At 49.6% G+C, this 21,156-nt stretch overlaps 2 protein-coding genes across 2 annotated transcripts; one reads left to right on the forward strand and one right to left on the reverse strand.

Moving 5' to 3' along the window:
* The first annotated feature begins 1,151 nt into the window (after positions 1–1,151).
* BEST1 (bestrophin 1) lies at positions 1,152–11,018 on the forward strand. Its single transcript, XM_013949376.1, has 9 exons — positions 1,152–1,303; positions 2,355–2,449; positions 2,873–3,106; positions 4,184–4,338; positions 5,447–5,524; positions 7,531–7,683; positions 8,235–8,315; positions 9,079–9,230; positions 9,638–11,018. The coding sequence occupies exons 1-9, from the start codon at positions 1,152–1,154 to the stop codon at positions 10,836–10,838; spliced, it is 2,301 nt and encodes a 766-aa protein (XP_013804830.1). The 3' UTR covers positions 10,839–11,018.
* Positions 11,019–12,389: 1,371 nt separating this feature from the next.
* FTH1 (ferritin heavy chain 1) lies at positions 12,390–17,139 on the reverse strand. Its single transcript, XM_067295884.1, has 4 exons — positions 16,914–17,139; positions 14,917–15,063; positions 13,762–13,887; positions 12,390–12,728 (listed from the first exon to the last, which is right to left on the reverse strand). The coding sequence occupies exons 1-4, from the start codon at positions 17,022–17,024 to the stop codon at positions 12,564–12,566; spliced, it is 549 nt and encodes a 182-aa protein (XP_067151985.1). The 5' UTR covers positions 17,025–17,139; the 3' UTR covers positions 12,390–12,563.
* Between the last annotated feature and the right edge of the window lie 4,017 nt (positions 17,140–21,156).

Below are 21,156 nucleotides of genomic sequence, written 5' to 3' on the forward strand. Positions count from 1 at the left end.
AGCACGGATCCAATCTCCCATGCCCTCAGCTGCTGCTACAGACCAGTAAGTAAGTAATTGCCCCCTGAAATGCTTCTTTGCCTCCATCATTCAGGGAAAAGCCCAAAGCCTCTGAACTATTAATGTTAGTGCCTCTGTTAGATAAATGTCAATGTAACATCCTGGATTACATACTGGTCTGGTTAACTACAACTTCATATTATGTGAATGTCAGTCTGGTTATTAACTGATGATAAATAATTACTTATCCAGGGTTAGGCTAGAAGTCTATGCACTGGGGTCACTGCCTGACTGTGAGGCAGCTCACGAGCCTGAATGCCTTTTTCCTTTCAGCCTGATTTATTGCGAAACATATGGTTGGAGGAGAGGGGAGGTGAAGTTGTTAAAATTTGTGCTCCGTGAGCCTGGCCAAACTTAGTCTCTCAGTCTCAAATAGGGAGGGTGGTTCTGCCTGCAGGACCAGGACCAGCATAGTCCAGACACAGTCCCCAGCTCAAATTTAGAGACAACTGTACTTGTTGGGCAGGTATTACAAAAATTGTCAAATTTCCAAAGGTACTTCCATCTGGGTCAGTACCAAGAAATCTCTTTCCTGGGTTCTTGCTTTCCTTTGGTTTTTTTTTTGCCAGCAGTAGTCCAGGAAGATACTTCCTGACAAGCAGGTTTGCAGAAACAGCTTATTTGAAGTAAAAACAAGAAAAAAATTCCAGTAAGCAACTTTGGAATTTGTGACCTTGAGAATTAACCTTAAACAACCATTTTGTGCAAGAGAGAAGTATCATGTGGACGCTGTCCACTCCAACCAACCAGCTCCACACTGACAATCAAACACTAAAAACTGGGGCTCCACCAGCAAGTATGTTCTCTGTCATTGTAACCAGCTCACATGCAGTTCATGGACATGGGAAAGATGGAAAGCTCATCAAAATAATTGCCCACCAGAATTTTTTTCCTGGTCTCTATCCCACTCAGTCTTACCTGTATTTTGATCTCACCTCATTGTTTCTGTCCCTTTTTATTACTGCCTTATTGCTTCCTTCCTTCCATTGTGCTTGCTTGTTGGGACACTGGGATTGTCCTTGTCTCCTCCCTCTCTGCAGGCTTGCTGGCAGACTCAGCATCTCCTTGTTTTGTCTCCACCAGAATCTGCAATGACAGTAACATACACCAACCGTGTGGCCGATGCCCGCCTAGGCACCTTCTCACAGCTTCTGCTCCAATGGAAAGGAAGCATCTACAAACTCCTCTACTCCGAGTTCCTTATCTTCATCACTCTCTACTTCACCATCAGTCTTGTGTACAGGTGAGCATCCTTCCACTCCAGCACTAACACAGCCCTTCACTCTCAACCTGTCCTGGAGCAGGACAACTAAGCAATGCAGGATTGGGACAGCAGTCTTGGTGAAGAGGAGCCAGCCAGCCACTGGCCAGCCTACATTCACAAAGCGCAGAGTTCCTCTACTCCAGGGTAGACAGGACCTGCCCCTCGCATCTGCTGAGAAGTCAGGAGAGGAAAGGTCCTTCCTCGCTGCTCCAATATGTTAGCTGCTCAATATATTAGCAACTGACAGATTTCCTTTTTCTGGGCTGGGTAGGGACATAGTTTCTCTTCCCTAGGATGGAGAGTTGCATTGGATGATTACCCACAGAAGAGTGATGTGTAGATCCATGGAGCCCAGAGATAGGCTAGTACTGGAGTTGGCCCAAAATGGGGCGCTTTAGGAGAAAGTCTCCCTTGCTCACACAACCGGTGATACCTTGGGTACATTTCTGAGAGCAGGCATCAGCTCTGGAGCCGCAGATCTGTGATGAGACAACTGTATTCTGTGGCTGGTCTGTTTTTGGTGGCGAAAGCCAGGGAGCTCCCCTAGCCAGGTCAATGTGCACAGATGCAGCATGGAGACAGGAAAGCAGCTCCAAGAAAGAGGCAGGAACTCATGTCACAACAGCCAGTGCTGGCATGAGTAGGGCTTGGACTGCAGGATATTAAATGAGCTGTGGTACACGTCCAAGCCCTGTGGCAAACCTAATACCAGATAACACTCTCCTGAGTGAGAAATGTAGGGGCAGTCCCTGACATCGAACTGTATCACTTACTACAACACTCTGTGTCAGTGACCACTTCTGGCTCCTGTGGATGGGGCAGCAGGGTGTTTCAGGTGGGCTTTCCCAGGGGAGATGTGTGCTGATGTCCCACTCTCACAGGGGCTGCTCACCCAGATCACCCCCAGGCTCACAGCGTGGCAGTGTCATGACTACCTATGCCTGGCTTCCCTTGCCAGACTCCTATCCCAGCAGGCCCAGTGAGGCACAGCCTCTTCTTTGAGCCTGATGCCTCTGTTTCTCTTTTTCAGGCTGATCCTGAGTGAGAGCCAAAGACTGATGTTTGAGAAGCTGGCGCTCTACTGCAACAACTATGCTGAGCTGATACCCGTGTCCTTTGTACTGGGTAACAAGCTCTGTTTGGGAATATGTGGGAAGGGGAAAGGGACAGCATTTCTTCTCCCTGGTTGGATATAGCTCTGCAGGCAGGCAGAATTCACTGAGCAGATCCCTCACTCTGCCTTTGCAAAACCTCCCCATGGAGAGTATATCATCTCGTGTCCCAGCTGTGAGGGATGCTCCCAGCACACAGCTTGCACTGTCCAGATGTACAGACAAGTTATGGGTTCTGCCAGGAGGGCAGGGACCAAATAGCACTGAATAAACTGGGGAAGCCAGACTTGCCCACTCTAACTTTGGCACGAAGATCTGAATTGCCCTCTAGGCATGCCTGCACCTGTCCCTGTATGAGCAGTACCAGCCTTCCTACACATGAGCACATACATCTCCTACTCCTTTAGGATGGCTAATTTGCTCAGCTCACCTCTAGGTTTCTACGTGGCTCTGGTGGTGTCCCGCTGGTGGGCTCAGTACGAGAGCATCCCATGGCCTGACCGTATCATGAACCTGGTCTCCTGCAACGTGGATGGGGAGGATGAGTATGGGCGGCTCCTGCGTCGCACCCTCATGCGCTACAGCAACCTCTGCGGTGTGCTGATCTTGCGCTCAGTCAGCACTGCTGTCTACAAGCGTTTCCCCAGCATGGAGCACGTTGTGAGGGCAGGTCAGTACCAGTAATGCCTTCTGCACATCTCTGGCCACAGGCAGACAGCACCCTACTGCTCTGCTTGAGGCAGAGCCCTGGAAAAGGCCCTGTAACCTCCAGACTGGAGCAGGGATAGCACTGCGACATGCTCAGCTAATGTCTGCTGCAGGTGCTGAGCATCTGCTCTTGCCCTACTCTGCTCTGCCCAAATAAACAACTGCTTATGTTTCCCTATTGCACAGCACATGCATTCCTGCTGGTGGCTGAAAGGTAGTCTGGACGATGAAGGGTCTTTGGCCCAAATTTTTTTACATAGGGAGGCTGGTGAGGTCTGGTTTGTGAATGCAGAGATGCTGCAGGTCATGGGGCAACCCTGGCTGATCAGATCAGTGTAACCGTGGTGCAGCAACTTCATTGGCGGCTGCTCATCCTGCACTAAGTGGGTACAAAGGAAAAGCAGAGCTGTCTGGAATAAATGACCCTGTGCATGGGTCTACGGCAGACACGGGTGGACCTCTGCCAAATAGGAAGTTTGCCCTCCCTCAGGGCAACAACTGTCCACTGGGCAAGTGGGAACTGGGAGCCTCTGACCTGAACAGTGGTCCCCATAGGGCTCCCTGAAGCCTCTCCCAAGACACTTCTCAGGGTACAGCACTTCCCAGTCTGCCCAAATGCAGATGTCTGCACCTGCCCTAATCACCTGGGCTGCCTTTGCAATCCAGGGAGAGAAACAGGCACTTCTAGGACACAAGTTATCCTGTTTTCCACAAATGCCTGAAGTAAGCCAGGCAACTGCACCCTCAACAGTACCACATCACCCCACTGGCTGTGATCAGATCAGAGAAAGATATGCTGCAGGCATCTAAAGTGAAATAAGATGAATCCTGCCCCTCACACCTCTATAACTCAATGTTTTAACAAGGAGACTTGTCCTCCTTTTAGGTGTCTCCCAAAGACTGAGTGCCTGCATCTTCCCTGTGATTATAAGGAGAGCTAAGGTGGCCACCTGAAATGTAGGTGTTTTCATTTCAGATCAGATTAATTCCCTTCTGTCCTCTACAGCCATCCCTTTCCTGTCTCCTCTTTTCCACTTAGGCCTCATGACGCCAGAAGAACACAAGAAGTTTGAGAGCTTGAATTCCCCCCACAACAAGTTTTGGATCCCGTGCGTGTGGTTTTCCAATCTGGCCGTGAAGGCACGGAATGAGGGGAGGATTCGGGACAGCGTGCTGCTCCAGGGCATCCTGAATGTGAGTGACAGAGGCAGCAGGTGACTGTCTGAGATTCTTGTCCTCTTACGTGGGTGGAACCACAGGAATTTCCAGAGGTCAGGCAAGAAATAGGGATGGTGAGATGGGACTTCCAGACAGTGAGCCAAGCCTGGCCCTGAGGATATTACACTAACTTTGATGGGAAATGTCCCCCACCGCCAACTAGCTTCCCCAGCTCAGGGCAGAGCAGAGCTTTGAGTGGCCTGCTGGCATAAGGCAGTGAGGTCACATGCAATAGAGATGAGGGAAATGTGATATCTTTCTTGAATGTGGACCTGGGAGGAACCATGGGACTCACATGTAGGCGCGGTAATGGCAGGCCCCCACACAGCAGGCCATGGATCAGCTCTCCTTTACACAGCCAGCCTTCACAGACTCCAGAGCAGCCAACTGCAGCAGCCAGTGGAGGTCTCTAGGACATGGCTCAGAAGTTGCGAGGAAGCACAGCGTGTGCCTGGAAAGAAACCACGACAGTTCAAAGGCATCAATAGCAGCCAAGGTCCCTGTGGAGGACTTCATGGTAAAAACCCATGAATTGTCCTAGGAAGCAGGCCATGCTCCATGGGCAAGACTGTCAGTGATCCCTGCCCAGCTACAGAAGAAAAAGACTTCAGAGCAGCTCATCCTCCCTTGGCATTCATGTGCAAAGAGAATCACATTGTTTATGTTACCTGGAGTGAGATTCATCTGCCCAGAGATAGGTATCTCCCTCTGGGCTATTTATCTAGGCTCACTGGATAGCCAGGAGACAGAGATGGGCACTTCTGAGGCACTTTGTGCCTAATCTGCTGAGCTGCTCACCTTGTGAGGAGATAAGCTCTGCTAGAAGTGAGGAAGGGAGCCTGGGCTCAGATGGAGACATCCAGGCAGCAAGGAGTTCCTCCAGGGCAAGCCGGAGCCCCTGCTGGTGATCTGATGGGGAAAGGCTGGGAGCAGCAGCGGAGGCTGAGTCTCCCCTTCCAGAGGAGGTGTGAGCAGGAGGGGACAGGCCGGATCAATGAAGGGGAAGCAGGCTGGAGAGAGTCCGTGTCCGCAGTGAGGAGATGGGAGGTTTGTGCCAACACTCCATTCCTCTTGCCCACTACAGGAGCTCAACACCTTGCGCAGCCAGTGCGGGCGGCTCTATGGGTACGACTGGATCAGCATCCCCCTGGTCTACACCCAGGTGAGAATGGGATCCCCCACACCTGCTGATCCACTGCCTGCCTGCACACACTGCCCGTGCTGCTAGGGAGCCCCCAGTGACACACATACCCCACACATGGATCATGCTGATGTTACATACACTTGGACCCTTCATCTACACCTACACACACAACCCTGTGCCAGCTCCCTCACATATGTAACCCAGCACACACTCAGCCCAGCCATTTATTTCCATAATTTAAACAGTCACCTCTACACAAGCACATACTCTCCAGGGATAACTAAGCATATGTATGCAATGCAAGTACAGTGAAAACACAGACAAATGCAGATCCACTCCCTGCAATGCCCCTAGCCTTCCTCTGCAGCACGTCCTTTCAGCGGTTTCCTCCCACTCAGCAGAGCTGAGATCCACGTGCCAGCAAAGCTGCTCCAGCACACAGGGCAGCTCTGATGGAGCTGTGCCAGGTGCGTGGAGGAGATCGGTGTGCCCAAACTTAGCTGTTTAATAGCTCCTTGGATGCAACCCCAGGCAGATGCTTTGGCACCAAACTGCTCCTTTGTCTAATACAACCCTGCTGCTCAGATAACACTAATGCACTCCACTGTGAAACGGGAACTGTTCCTGTTCATGCATTGCTGAAGGTTAATGGGGAATATATTGGGAACTTATACTCCTGCACAGACCATAGCATCCTGCACGCTAGGAAGAAAAGCAATAGCATGGTGTGTTGCACTTGCATCCCACATTTACCTTTGGGGTGAGGGTGGCACACTGCCTCTATGGCACATGGCACAGCATTGCAGACCCCTGCCAACAGGCTCAGCCAGTGCCCCACTGCCAGCCCTCAGCCCTCATTTGTGAGCACAGGTCCCTGAGAAAAAGAGCACAGCTCCAAAGCCCTATCCAAGGAGCACCACGGGGAGTCTCAGCTACAGAGATGGTCAGGAAGGAACTGAGGAGCAGACAGGAGAGGTATGACTGGAGTCCAGGTCCACAAAGCAGAGCCAGGCCAAGCTGCAGAAAACACTGGGCCCAGATCGGCAGCTCCTCTTGCAGCCTCATCGTGGATGTTTGTAGTGGTTAGCAAGGCACCTTGCCAGAGAGCCCAGCCAGGGTCCTCACCACCTCTGCAGTGCACAAACCATTTTTCTATAGGTGCCCATCCATATTGCAAAGTCTGTTATTGCAACTGGGCCCTCTGTAATCCTGCCCATCGTGAAACATCCAACCACTGTTCACTGCAGGGAGCTGCATAGCTAGCTCACAAGTCTTGCGATGCTGTGTTTTTGTTTTGAAACACCCTACTTGGGGCATCAAGAGACTGTGCGAGAGTCTCCGCTGCTATTAATTTAAAAAGGGGAAGTTTCCAGTCCCATGATTACAAAGAAAAGCACAAAACACATTGTGGCCTGAAGTCTGGACAAGCAAGCAGGCAAATACAAAACAGCTCAGCATGAGGAGCAGGAAGGAAGGAGCCAGTTAAGAGCTGGCAGTACTGCCAGGGTCTCCCCTCCCTGACTTGGACGTGGCCTGCACCAGCACAGGCTGAGCCACGAGGTGGTCAAAGCAGTTTTCAGGAGAGTCAGGGGCAAGAATGAGAAGATCTTACAGCACCCCTTACCTCAGCAGTGGACCAGCCATGCAGCCACATGTCAGTTGTTCAAGTTCTTTCTGTCCAGGACATCAGGTGCCTTCTTCTGTGGCCATCTTTTTGTGATGCCTGCACAGAGGTCGTTCCAGGGACAGCGTGGAATGAAATACAATGTAAATAGCAGCTAGAGAGCAAAGGTTACATTTAAAGCTTTCTTCAGCGGAAATGCATCTTCCTGCAAAGAGCAGAGGACAAGCCTGTCATAAATCAGTACAAGGTTTTCGAAAGGCCACAGAGCCAGCAGCTCTGCGGCAGCTCCTCAGCAGCTTGCTGCAGTTTGGAGAGGTGTGGGGTAGAATGGAGGAGAGGTGCTGGGAAAGCAAGCTGGGATCTCAAGCTCCTCTGGTGTGTTCCGTGGCCTCTTTCCCAGGTGGTGACCGTGGCTGTTTACAGCTTCTTCCTGGCATGTCTGATCGGGCGGCAGTTCCTGGACCCAGAAAAGGCATATCCTGGCCATGAACTAGATCTCTTTGTGCCTGTGTTTACATTTTTGCAGTTCTTCTTCTATGCTGGCTGGCTAAAGGTAAGTCCAAGAAAACATGCCTGGAGCTGGAATTAGACCCAGACAAGGGTTTTTCCCAGTTTGTGCTCACCAGCAACTCCAGCTGTGGGGTTTTTTTTGGCCTACAGACAGCATGCCAGGTGCTGGCACTCAAACAGAGAGCCAGCAGGGGCTGACGGTGTTGCCAAGACTGTCTCAGTTTCCGAGTGTCTTGCCCTGGAGAACAGATCCATCTTTCCTATGCTTTGAGCCTCACTAGTTCAGGGAAGAAGAGAGGCAGTGGGGCACACTTTGCCTGCAGAGTATTGTGTGTGGTTTGCAGTGGCAGAAAGGCTGTGTGAGCCAGGGGCTGTTATCTGTCCCACTGAGAATGTGCACACCAGCACCAAGGAATCCCAGCCACCGCCAAGCCCCCATTTTTAACCTGCCCCTTTTTGGGAGGATCACCAGTGCTCTGAATTCAGGGGACATCCCCCTTGAGCATAATTCTGGACTCTGCCCACCAGGCCTTTGCCCCACAGGGAAGGGGGCAGGCATCCCCATGACCCTTTCTGTGTGCTCTCCACATGCAGGTGGCTGAGCAACTCATCAACCCCTTTGGGGAGGACGATGACGACTTTGAAACCAACTGGCTCATCGACAGGAACCTGCAGGTAAAGTGGAGGCGAGATCCCACAGACAAGCCTGACCTGTGGAGGAAGGACTGCACCCAAGGGCTCAGCAAGCCCTGTCAGGAGTGCAGTCACAGTGCTGTCCCTGCAACACCTCTGCCACCCACCTCCCATGCCCGCAGCAGGGCACAAAGGCAGTCCCTGTTCCCCTAGCCCTTTTCTCTGAGGTGGTGGCTGCATGTTAAGAAGGGCCCCAGAATCTCCACAGGGAGATGGCTGGGGAGACCAAGAGGAGAGCGTACAGCTTCCCTACATGTATGATGATGAAGGCATCCAGCTCAGTGTTCCTTCTCAGCAGCCAAGGAGACATCCCAGGTTCCAGGAAGAATATGGGGCGAGACTTGTTCCAGGAAGACCCCACACACACCAGGGAACACAGGGCTTTTGGCACATGCTTGTTGTGCTGCTGAGCACCTGGCACTCACACAGAGACCAACTCCAGCCCCACCTAGCCCTCCTACTCCATGCTCTGGCCCACAATATGGATCCAGACTCAATTAGTTTCACATTCTCACTGCCCTTCAGTGACCCATCATTCCTGCCTCTCCCTAACATTTCACCCTGTCCCTAAAACTGCTTCCTCTACTTTCTTCCATGCAGTAACTCTCCACCTTTGGTCTTTCCTAAAGCCACAGTCCTGGCCATAGAGCTCTTCCTTCCTAGTGAGCATTGCTTTCACGTCTCCTTCAACATCTCCTTCCTTCCAGTTACTTACCCACTGCGACATTCCTGCTGTCCTCTGCAGGTCTCCCTTATGGCAGTGGATGAGATGCATCAGGATTTGCCCATTCTGGAGAAGGACCTATACTGGAATGAGCCTGACCCCCAGCCACCTTACACCGCAGCCACTGCTGAGTACAAGCGCCCATCATTCCTCGGCTCAACCTTTGACATCAGGTGAGTGAAACCAGAGTGTCAGAACAGACCACATTTACACTCTGGATCAGGCATCATGTAGAATATTATACAATATAGTATGAGAAAATAACATCTTTCTCCAAAGCTTGTGAAATCTTGCTCTAAGATAGTTTTAAGGCTCATCCCAAGGTGAAACCCAGCATCCTCCATGGAAAAAGATTTCTCTGAGCGCTTACCCCCCCCCTCCTCTACTACCATATAAGCATCCCTGTTATGGAAGGCATCTTATGCCTTCCTTAATATGCATCTTCCTTAATACAGGAAAACAGAGGTTTGCCAACAGCAGCAGCATTCCCCATGCTGCCAGCCTCTGCTAATGCTGACCCAGTCCACCAGAAACTGCCTCCTATTGTGGCTGCGTAACAGCCTGTTTTGCCTTTCTGCAGCATGCAGAAAGAAGAGATGGAGTTCCAGCCCCTGGAGCAAATTAAAGAGAATGAGGAGGCAAACCACTCCACGCCATTACTGGGACACCTGGGCCGTCTCCTGGGTGTCCAGTCACCAAGCTTCTCCAGGTCCTCTTCCCGGATGAACCTGCTGCGCAGGCGAGGAGACCCCACATCCCCCTTCTGCCATTACACATACCAAGGCACCATCAAGTCTGGAAGCCCTTGCAGCATCAACCAGCCAAGGGGAGACTCCAGCACACAGGAGCAGTGGGACAGCGAGGATGGAAAACTGAGGGAGTTTGATGCCTTCATATCAACTCCATTTTATGAGAGACCTGGTTTCTACAGTGCTCCACAGACACCAATCAGCTCCATCCCCATGATCTTCCCTTCTAGACGTCAAGGCCGCAAGAAGCCCCCTGCACTCTCCAGCATTGCTGCATGTTCAGCTTCTCTTCGAGATGTCATTACCAACTCACCTTCCAGGATGAGTGATACATACAAGAGCCAGAGCTCCATTGGCTCAGGTGTAAAGGAAACATTTGTTTGGCCAACAGCAGAACGGGGCAAAGCCCGTGACTCCCTAGTGGTAACAGTAGAGGAAGAAAAGAACAACTCTAACAATAAAAGCAGAGAAGTTGCCACCACAGGAAGTCCAGGAGCTCAATCCACAGCATCAGAGAGCCCTAAATTCCTCTTCCTGGCAGAGTCCCCAGATCATGAGAAGCAGGGTAGCTTCAAGAGTTTGAAGAGCTTAAAAGGCTGCCACCCACCCTGGCTAACTCTGGAGAACACAGCAGCTGCCACCCCCAATTCTGATCATTCAAGTGCCTTTCACACCCCCAGTAACAAAACCCCTGGAGGCAGTGCCTCTGTCTGCTTTTCATTCACTCCTGTGACTTCTCCAGTGCTGGAGAGATCCCACATGGGGAAAACAGGCCCTGATGCTCATAGCCTAAGTTCAGAAGATGCAGCCAATGCTCCAGACCAGCATCCTGCAGAGGTTTCTGGGATTGCAAGAGATACTGGAAATGGAAGCACTAACATTCACCCTACAAAAGAGCCAAGAAGAGCAGAGAACCCTTCCCCCAATGACTCTGGCATCTCTCTAGCTGAGGGTGACTACGTGGGGCTGATGGAGGTGATCTTGGAAACCAGCGAAAGCACATGTGAAGAGCAGATAGATCAGTACAGCTAGAGGAAACCAAGAGGCACACACTGTTCTGTCAAGGTACCTGCCATATTAGTGATACTGCAGTATTTTTACACCCAGCCACAGCGGCACTCATCCTCCTAACAGAAGGGCAGGGCAGCCACACCACATGCTGCTGGAACATTCAGCCAGAGCCCAGCCACAGCTGAATCCAGCACCAGTGACTCACAGCTACTGGCCTCAGGTACAGTAACAGGCACAGAACTTGAGTGTTGCAGCATTATGAAATTATCTCTATTTATAGCAAAAGAACAAGTGAGACTTTGGAGTTTTGCTAGGTATTGCAAATACCTAACAGCAGAGCAGTAGCTCTGCTTGAGGTGCCAGCCTCAAGAACCTGGAGCACAGATGCAGACCAAAGCAGAAAAGCAATATAATTACTAAAGATACCTGCTCATCCTCATTGCAGGAAGAACTGGAACTCGAGCCTTATGTGAACATTTGTCACAAGACTCAGTACAGAAAGCCTGGGCAGGGCTTGGACTACTGACAGAAGATACTCCAGGGAAAGGGACTGAAATGAGACAGTTGTATCACTCAATACAGACTTGTAGTGCTTTAGCAGATCAGTCTAGTTATTTTCCTGGTATTGAGGGAAAAGAGACAATAAGGCAGGGTAAGTATCTACTTGAACAAGTGGCTGCAGTTAATGGTATTTATCCAGCCTGTTGTCTCCTTTCCAAGTTCCACATTACATCTGCCACTGATTTGAAAGCACTCATAGAAGTGGTCTGAATGGTAGCAGACAATTTAAAAGCCATGAGTTTTGACTAATCTTCCCTAAGAAAATAAAAGCAAGGCTGAAGTCAAGGCCCAGCTGTTTCATTTCCTCATTTTAGTTTCCATGCAACAATAGGAATTCAGAGAACAAGCCACAAAATTTATCTTGCTTTAAGGTCAAGAAAGTCTTCAAGGACAGCTGCAGATATCACATGGAGCACTGATGCAACAAATTGTTCCAGGCCATTTCCTCCTAGATCCCTTCTAAAGCCTTACATCTGCAACAGATATCTATCCTCTGTCTTCCAAGTATAGCTTTTCAACCTAGGCAGGGGTCCCCACCACACCCAGTCTGACTCCTGATATGCCCTAGATTCAATTTCTGCAGTACCACTGTTTCAGCCTAGCCCAATTACAGTACACAGCTTAGTCTTGGTTTGCAGTGCACTTGTACATGGAGAAAACATGTCATTTGTTAGACGCACATGGTGCCTAGCAAGGCACCCTCCTTCAGTAACCTCATCTAAATCGATGGGGACAAGCCCCCAAACAGTTCCTTGCACATTCATTATAGCAGTGGCTTTCATAGCAAAACCATTTTAAAATGCAACTTGAATCATCAAGCAATTCCTGCAGTAGATCCCACTGGATGGAAAAAAAATGATTTATAATAGTGCTAAGCAAGCAAAGTAAAACCTGATCCCTCCAAATATATTCCTTCATTCAAGCCCAACTTAAGGTAACATCCCCAAGGGAGACTATGGAGCATAATCCTTTAAATACGGGCCTCTCTGGAGAGAAACAGAAAAAGCCATCTTGAACCAAGTCACTTTATTGGATGGAGGGCAGTACACAAAACACAAGAGAAAGAAGAGTGATATTTGGTACAGCATATGAGAACTGTTTAACTAAATAGCCGAAGACACATGCACTGCTGGGCAGCAAGGTAGGAGTCCCACTGAAACCAACAGGGTGGCTCTTGGCAAGACTTCAGCTCTCATTGTCACTGTCCCCTAGGGTGTGCTTGTCAAACAGGTACTCTGCCATGCCATATTTTGGTGCCCCCATCTTCCGCAGGTTGGTCACATGGTCACCCAGCTCTTTGATGGCTTTCACCTGCTCATCCAGGTAGTGAGTCTCAATGAAGTCACACAACTGAAAGGGAGACAAGAGAGTTTACATTATGCCAGAACACTACTTATCCTGCTGAAACAGTAACAGAAGTCCTACTAATCTTCTCTAGGACTAGGACAAGATACAGAACTACAACTTTGAAGCTTCAAAAGGTACCCGAGAGAAAGAAGCCTTTAGTTTTGCTTCAGCAGTGCCAGAACAAGACCAGAGATGCACAAGGTTATCCAGTGCCCTACAATACAACTCACAACAAGCAACTCGAGAAGCACCCCCTGCCCCTTTCCTCATTAAGATAGGCAATAGGAACATTTTGAGCATATTTAGAAACCTCCATGCATATCAGTTCATACACTTCAGTATTTACACTGGTAGAACAGTCCAGCTAAGTTTTTTTAAAAAGCACCTCTACCTCCCTCAATCTTACATAGGGTACTTCCAAGAGTACTGGGTGAAACACTAATACCATTCTGATAACAGGAAAAAACTCAGTCCAGCCTTGCCAATATAACCTTCATGTTTAAGCTTCCAGCTGTGAAGAAACCTGTGTTTTTAGACACCAAGTTCCAAAGTTTCCATGCTTAATATTCAGAGAAAGTGACCGCAAAAACCTCATCTTAAGAGGAAAATGTCTAACAGGCATCCATTGGTTTAAAATCAAAACTCATCCCCTCAGAAGCAAGCCTTTCCTGTGGAGCTAACATGTTTTTTCCCCCTTCTCTGAAATGCTGTTCACATCAGTGCCTTCTGTTCCCAAGAACAGTAGAAAGATCTGAACACCTATGCACCCACTGTTCTGTAAGGAAGGCCTAAGTCACCCTAAGGCACCGCAATTGGTCCTCTCCCAGAAAGAGGTGACAGTAACCCTAACAAAAGGGCCACGGTACAGCCTAACACCCAGACCCTTGCCTTCAGAAGGGCCCCATGACTAGTTCACACCTCTTCTCACCTATAAGAGCAGCAGGGACACATAGTTCACCCCCAAAACCCACAGGATCAGACCCATGCAAGCCCCACTCATTGCACAGCCACATTCTCAACTTCACCATCCACTTACATGTGGGTCATTCTTTTCAGTTGCCAGTTTGTGCAGTTCTAAGAGTGACTGGTTCACATTTTTCTCCAGGTGCAGAGCACACTCCATTGCAGTCAGCCCATTCTCCCAGTCATCACGATCTGGCTTCTGAAAGGGGAAGCACACAACCATTGTTTCTGTAAGTACCCATGGAGCAGTAGGGCACAAAGTCTTCTAGATCAGACTTAAACTGTTTAGAGAAACAGCTTGCCACATTCTGAGGTTCTTCAGCAAGTGTCTTCTACTCAAATTCTTTGACCAAGAGCAATTTCAGGCATTAAGATATCTTCAGAAAGCTTGGCACTCCCACACAGTACACACTCTGCACACAGCAGGTCCCAAATCTGTCCACATTCCCTTAAGATCTCCTCACATTTGTTTTTGTGAACTCCTGTGGTTAAGTTAGAGCTACTTTCTTCCTCCTCCCACCACAAGCTAATGGCCTAAACATCAACCTACATAGGTAGGCAGTATGTACAACCTCAGAATTGAAGCAGGTCATACACCAGAATAGGGAAGTTCAGTCTTTACAAATACTCACTTCTAGCAAGAGGATTCTGCTGGAAGTGTCTGTCACTCACTTTGCTGTTTAGTTATGTCTTGCATAACAATATAGCCATAAAACATTACTTATTTTCTGCTGTTCTAAATAATCTAATTAAAGTGACTTCAAGGAAACAGTGCCATGAAATCTCGCAATAAGCCATAGCAAGCAACTGGAAACTTGATATTACTTCATGTTCCCATGGCAAGCAAGTCAAGAGCATTATCTCTACAAAACAGTCTAATGAACCGAGAAGGCCCCATCTTGAGAAGTCACTGGCAAGAACAACAAATAGCATGTTCTAGGTACCCTCCCCCTTCCTCCCTCCCTCCCTAGGGCAAATTGCTGTAGCACTAGGTGTATGCACCTCTTCTTACAGGAAAACCCCTTTTTATTTTGTTATAGCATCTCGGAATTGCGGGCAGCATGAGAGCCGCATGCAGATCCCAGCAATTCAGTATGCTTATTTAGTGTTAGTGTTTATCAGCAAGAGGATCCTCTGGAGAATTCCTCCCCTTCCAGCCTGAAGGCAGACCACAAGTCTACTTCTGTGCTATGCACTCCTGAACCACCCATAGCTCTATTTCTCTCACCTTGATGTCCTGCAAGAAGATACGCCCGCCCCTCTGATTTTGCAGCTTCATCAGTTTCTCAGCATGCTCACGTTCCTCATGGGACTGGTGCAGGAAGTACTTTGCGAAGTTTTTTAGAGCCACATCATCACGGTCAAAATAATAGGACTGAAAACAAGAATTCACATGCTAAAGAAACCCAAATCCTCAGTCCAGCAGTCACACAAGCCCAAGTCAGTATTGTGACTTCAGACATGCCTCCTACCAGCCCTTTTTTCAAGATGGCTGGAGTCCAAGCTAAAGGTAGAAGCAGTGCAATGACAGCAAGGGAATGTGGCAAAACTTTTTTCAGTAAGCAACAGAGATAAACAATTTTTAAGTGTATTCAGAAGGGGACCAAAGATGCCTGTTCTTCTGAGCACCATTCAAATGCCTTACCACAGCAAATTAAGTGCTACCAACTTCCTCTTCTACAAGGTGAAGTTTCCCCTGCTCCCTTTGTTTGCATTTAACAGTGACCATGAATCAAAGTTAGGCTTCTTAACACAAGTTAAAGGTGGCCAAGAACTTCAGGATACTTGTGGGATAAGGTTCCCATGCTTCATCAGGCTTATGAGGCAACAGACTGGGAAATCCCATTTTTACTTCGAAGAAAAATAGTGGCACTTTGAAGAGACAATAGTTGAACATATATTTTGCCCGAGTTAAACAGCAAATACTAGATAATCTTATTTAAAGCCAAAAAACTTCTGTACCAGCAGTTAGAAGCCAGTTCACAGCTTGTTTGTTTTTTGGTCAAAGACACTGGGCAGGATTCAATGGAAAGCTTTGTATCAGCTGCCAGTTATTCACAAGACTAACTGCTACAGAATTCACTGCCATTGGACCAGCAGTGTAGGAGCTTCAAGGAAAGACACTGGTGCTTGTGTACCACTATTATCCACCAACAGTTACATTCAGCTTGCAGCTGAGGGTGTGACCTTCACAGTAACACAGGAGCAAGCAGGTAAGTTATTCACCTAAATGCCATGACATGCAGCAGTGTCAAGTTATCTACTCATCTAAAGCACCCAGACTGCTGTGCAGAGGTCAGAGCTGCTGTTTGGACCCACAGTTATTCATCTCAGCTATGGCTAAAATTGGAGTCTCATGCCAGGCAAGACATGCAAATACAGCTCCAAGGAAACCATGACTTCCTACCAATTCATTTTGAAACTACGAATGAAAAACCTTGCCTCAGAGACAAGAGCGCCAGTGGGAGAGGTGCCAATCTCTTCATCAGGCAGCCCTTGCTATCCAGCCCAGCCCCAAGGGCAGAGCCGCTTGGCAGCTGCTGACCTGTGCTGATAACAAGTTCGCCAAGGGCGACGAACAGAGAGCAGTTAACGTGTAACTGAAGTTCGCCGCGCAGATAAACACTTCACCAAGCACACACACACACACAAAAAAAACAGGCAGCAGCGCACGCAGGCAGCCGGCCCCCAGAGGGCTGAGGCACGCCCCGGGGAGGCGCCGCCCGGCACACGGGGACCCCCCCCCCCGGCTCAGACGAGAGGGGGGGCGGGGGGGAAAGCGGGCAGGGGAGCGCCAGCCCCAGAGCCCCAGCTAGGCCTTTACCCCTCCCAAGCCCCTCTCCCACCACCCCCTCCCACAGGGAGGTGCGACATCAACGCGCGCCGCGGGGCCCGACGCCTCCCGAAGGGCAGGCCCCACACGCAAGGGCCCGCAACCTCCCCCTACCCCGGGAGGGCTCCGCAAGCGGTAGGTCCTACTCCCTCGGGGTGGGGGGGAGGCCACACGGGAGGGGCCCGCCGCCCAACCCGCCCATCCTCGAGGTAGGCCCCTCTCCTTGCCCGCAGGCAGGCCCAAAGTCCCCCCTTTCCCCACAGGCAGGTCCTAGGCCTGACGGCTCCAAAGTCCTCCCCTCCCCCCCCAAGATAGGCCCCACACTCCCCCCAGGCAGGCTCCACCCCCCCCTTCTCCCACAGGGGCCCCTTCCCCCCGCCCCGGGGGCTCACCATGCTGAGGTACACGTAGGAGGCGTAGAGCTCCAGGTTGATCTGGCGGTTGATGGCCGCTTCGCAGTCCTGGTGGTAGTTCTGGCGCACCTGGGAAGGGGGCGTCGCCATGGCGCTGCCGTGCGGGAGAGGCGGGCGCGAGCGCGGCCGGTTCCGTCCAAGCACTGTTGACGCAGGAACCCGCTCTGCTCAGCCTCGCCGGCGCGTCTGTGCCGCGGCCGCCCCGCGCGCCGCCTTTTATAGCCACCCGCGGCGTCACCGCGCGCCCGGCCCCGCCCCCTCCGCACAACAACACAGGCGACCCGGGGCGCGGGGGCGGGGCCGCACGTCCCCACCGCCCCTCCGCCCCGCCCCCTTCCGCGCGCCGCGGTTCTGCTGGTCCAGCGTGACTCAGCACCTCCCCCCTCCCCGCGGTGCGCGCTGCGCCCCCGCCCGGCGCTGCGGTGGGCGGGGCCTGCGGAGCGCCGCCGCCTCGCGGCCCGGGCAACGGCCGGGCAACGGGCGACGGTCGCCGAAGGACCCCGGCGGCAGCCGCCAGCCTCGGGGCGGCTCCGGCCCTCGCCGGCGCAAGCGGGGCCCGCGGGGCAGCCGCAGACCCCCGGGCCGCCCTCCCTGCGCAGCCGCCTCTGGGGGCTCCCTTCAGGGCGGGCTCCCGGCGGTGGGTGGGCACAGGCCGAGGGTCGCTGCCTCAGGCCGCGGCCCTGTCGCCCCTCGGTACCGGCGCCCCAGCACGAAGCCCGACTTTAGCGATCGCGGTCCCAGTGGTGTTTTTGCTAAGCCGCGAGGCCGGACAGGCAGTCTCACACCATGGTGTTTCAGCATCTTCCCCCCCGCTACAGGATCGCTCCAGAAATGGAGGTCGAAGGCTCCCAAAACCAAAAGGCTGAAGATAGCTCTCACTCTGTACATAAATACACGCAGGCATAGTGAGGAACAAAATGCTTTGGAAGGAAAGAAGTCATGTTATGGTGGATTTCCCCCCCACCCATCCTGGCAGCCTATTCTGAAGGTGATAATTTGTACTGGAAATGATTATAAAAGTCCAGCTAGCTGTCAGTGGGAGCTGCTGGCTTTAGGCTTGTCACAGCAGTAAAACAGAAGGTGAGGCAATGGCCAGACCTGAGAAGTTCTCAGACTTCCTTCTTTCAGTGACTGTGCCCCACTTTGGATAGTATCTCAAAAATGTAAGAAACCATTAAATAAAGGGTAAAATCCTCAGTTAGTCTTATGAGCCAACCCAACAAGAACGAATGAATACAGTTGAAAGATACCATTACCCTTCAAGGTGGTTCAAAGTTATTAACGGGCACCTGCAGCAATCATTATTGAGTGTTTTTTAATTTTTTGGGAGGAGGAAGCATGCCAAACATCTGCCCTCAGATTTTGGATTTGCATGAGGGTGAGATATTGGACAGGAGCCTATAGCTAATTAAAACATAATGCCAAATAATAAAGAGGTAATTGAGAAACCAAAGGTCAAAAGGAACAAACGGAGCCTTCTGATAATAGGGTCATTATTTAAGCTCCTTTCAGCATTACCATGATCATTCAGTTTGTGCGGTCACTTATTTTCAGTAAACACTGGGCTCTTTTACTTTCTGGTTTCTGAGATTTTTTCCAGAATTTCCTAGATTCAAGCATGCTCTTGATTATAAGCACAACCTTGAGGGCTAGAAATGTCCTACTTAAAGGGAAATTGGGATAACATTGGGCTCCTAAAACTTTGGCCTTTACTAAAGACAACAGCCAATGTTGAAATTCAGCAGCAATATCGCAAGTACTGGCAACACTACTCACTGGACTGTCAATAATTAAATGCCATTTTTCTTCTAACCAGTTCTTTCTATAAAGATTTATTCAGTCTTTGAACAGCTCTTCCTGGCAATGCGATTTCCCTCGGGTGACTGCATAGGGGTGCATTTGCGTGTAAAGGGCTGTGCAGGACCTGTGTGAGCACAAAGGCAGTTTTGGCAGCATTCTCAACATCCTAAGGAAACACGTAGCCTCTCTCTTCTGTTGTTTTACTGTTTTGCATTGCTTCTGCCAGTTAATCATCAAAAGTAATTAGATATAGAACCTAAGGTGGAGTCTACCTATTGCTTTGGCAGGCTGCCAGGTACTTCTCACTTGAAATCTTATGTTCCCCTCCCAGAGGCATACGTTTAAAAAAAAAAAAAAGAAAAAGAAAAAAAAAGAAAGTAGTAATATGCAGATCTGCATTAGAGTTTTCATACTGTAGTATTTTGAAAAGTTTGCAGTTACTTCCAGCACACTTTGCATTTGGCTGAAGAGGACTGCCAAAAGTCTGCTGTCGTCCTCCTGAAGCACAGACTCATCTTTAACTGCTGACACTCAGGCAGGCCTCTGTACTGGCAGTTCACTGAAAAGTATGTTTCAATATTCCAGCAAGGCTAATACTGAAACTGTAAAGCACTAAACTATTTCTTTTAAATTGTTTGTGTTTGTGCTCGCTTCCCACCTAACTTTTTTGTCTGTGATTGACAAAGGCTGAATGAATGATTGAACTCTCAGAAGAAAGTTGCCCAGCAGCTTATAAATTGCAAGCTATCGCTGTTTTGTTTTTTTCAATCTCATCATGATCAAGCCGGCATAAATCCTCACTACGTTGTTTCATGAAAGGCTGTGCAACAGCACAATTTATAAGCAACTGAGCAAGCAGTCCATTAATAAAAGGAATGTTTCCTCTGTAACTTTGGACAGTCTGTGCCAGGTATGGCTAAATGTCAGGAAGATAAGGAATGTCCTACATTCTGCTTTCTAGATCAATTGCATTGCACAAACAAACATGCTATCTTCAAAGAAACAAAGTAAACCTGGCCAGAACAGGACACATTGGGCTGTACAGCCATGCATCATAATATCTTGGTGACCAACATGAAGAGTGTCTGGTCTTACAAGACTTTAAACTTAGCTTTGACATGGACCTTTTCTGGTGATTGTTCTGATGACTGTTGACTTTCCCCAAACTACTGTCACATTGTACTTTAACTTTGACTTTGTTCCACACTGTTCTACTATGGCTTGGGGTTGAGCACTCTTTTATCTTGTGCCTTTCTACCTGAAGAATGCATTTATGAGCATTCCTGGGAAAAAAGCCTGCTAGAAGCATCATCATACTCAGGCTGGACTTCACATCAAATAATACTCACATTCTGCAGCTGCAGGATCATTCTCTGCATCTGACAGTGCTTTGCACCCTAGTCTGTATCTTACTACTTTCAGTAGCTAATAGTTAATTACAAATCCTGAGCATCATTCATTAAACTATTCAGAATTAGTGGGGGACCCTGGCTTTTCTCCTTCAAATCCAACAGATTAAAGATCTCAGTGTATACAGGAAAAAGAGCCTGGTAGTCCAAACTAGTTCTTTCAGTACGCTTTCCCACACAAACATTGCAGCTGCGCAGGGCCTGATCTATCCCCTCAGCAGTCTGCACCCGCAGCCTTACTTTGAATTCATGTCCAGTCTCAGCTGCTTCTAGGCACTGGCACTGCTGCTCGGTTGGGCTGAAGTAGAGGCATGCTTCATGCTGCCCACAGGCAAAAGTCAATGTATTGTCTGCCTACACGAGCTCCAAATTGTTGAAGACAATCTCTGTTTTCCCTTGGCCAAGATCCCATCAGAAACAATGGAGCCAGCTCCCTTGTTTACAGCTCAGCTATTACGTGTAAAGCACACACCTGGAACACCAGACATTTCAGGGACAGTAACGCTTAGCTTCCTCACATGACAACTGGAGAGGTCATTTTAAGTGTGCAAAATAATCTGAGCTTCTCTGATGAATATTTGCAAAGATATACATAAGATTATTAAGTCAAAGAACTGGTTGACAGAGCTCAGGATACACCTAGATGGAGAAAAAAAAAACAACACCAAGGCTCTGTTTGCACACACCTCAGAGTGCTGGGTGTTGCGGTGGCAGAAAGAGCGAGCCCCAGACAGGGGCCGAGGGTAACCAGCTGTTAGTTTGGGAGCTCAGGATCGTTTCTGAAGAGGACATGACACATGCGTACAGCAAGTTTGCGCAGACAGAGCCGTGCATAGCACCGTGCAGCAAGAGCACCTGGAGGTAGCACAGACTTTGCACTAGAGCTAGGATAAGCTGTTAAAAAGGGAAAGTTTCCATGACTGCTAAATCCACTTTAATATAATTCATCCTGACTCTACCTGGGCCCTTCTTGTACATGATCTATCCAAATTATGGCAGTGATCTGACTGCTG

The sequence above is a fragment of the Apteryx mantelli genome, chromosome 4, assembly GCF_036417845.1.
Source record: "Apteryx mantelli isolate bAptMan1 chromosome 4, bAptMan1.hap1, whole genome shotgun sequence".
NCBI classification, from domain to species: Eukaryota; Metazoa; Chordata; class Aves; order Apterygiformes; family Apterygidae; genus Apteryx; species Apteryx mantelli.

Coding starts and splice junctions, on each gene's coding strand:
- BEST1 (XM_013949376.1), top strand. CDS start 1,152: ATGACAGTAACATACACCAACCGTGTGGCCGATGCCCGCCTAGGCACC. Junction 2,450..2,872: donor ACCCGTGTCCTTTGTACTGG/GTAACAAGCTCT, acceptor GCTCACCTCTAG/GTTTCTACGTGGCTCTGGTG. Junction 8,316..9,078: donor TCATCGACAGGAACCTGCAG/GTAAAGTGGAGG, acceptor TGTCCTCTGCAG/GTCTCCCTTATGGCAGTGGA.
- FTH1 (XM_067295884.1), bottom strand. CDS start 17,024: ATGGCGACGCCCCCTTCCCAGGTGCGCCAGAACTACCACCAGGACTGC. Junction 15,064..16,913: donor CCTACGTGTACCTCAGCATG/GTGAGCCCCCGG, acceptor TCTTGTTTTCAG/TCCTATTATTTTGACCGTGA. Junction 13,888..14,916: donor TCTTCTTGCAGGACATCAAG/GTGAGAGAAATA, acceptor TTCCCCTTTCAG/AAGCCAGATCGTGATGACTG.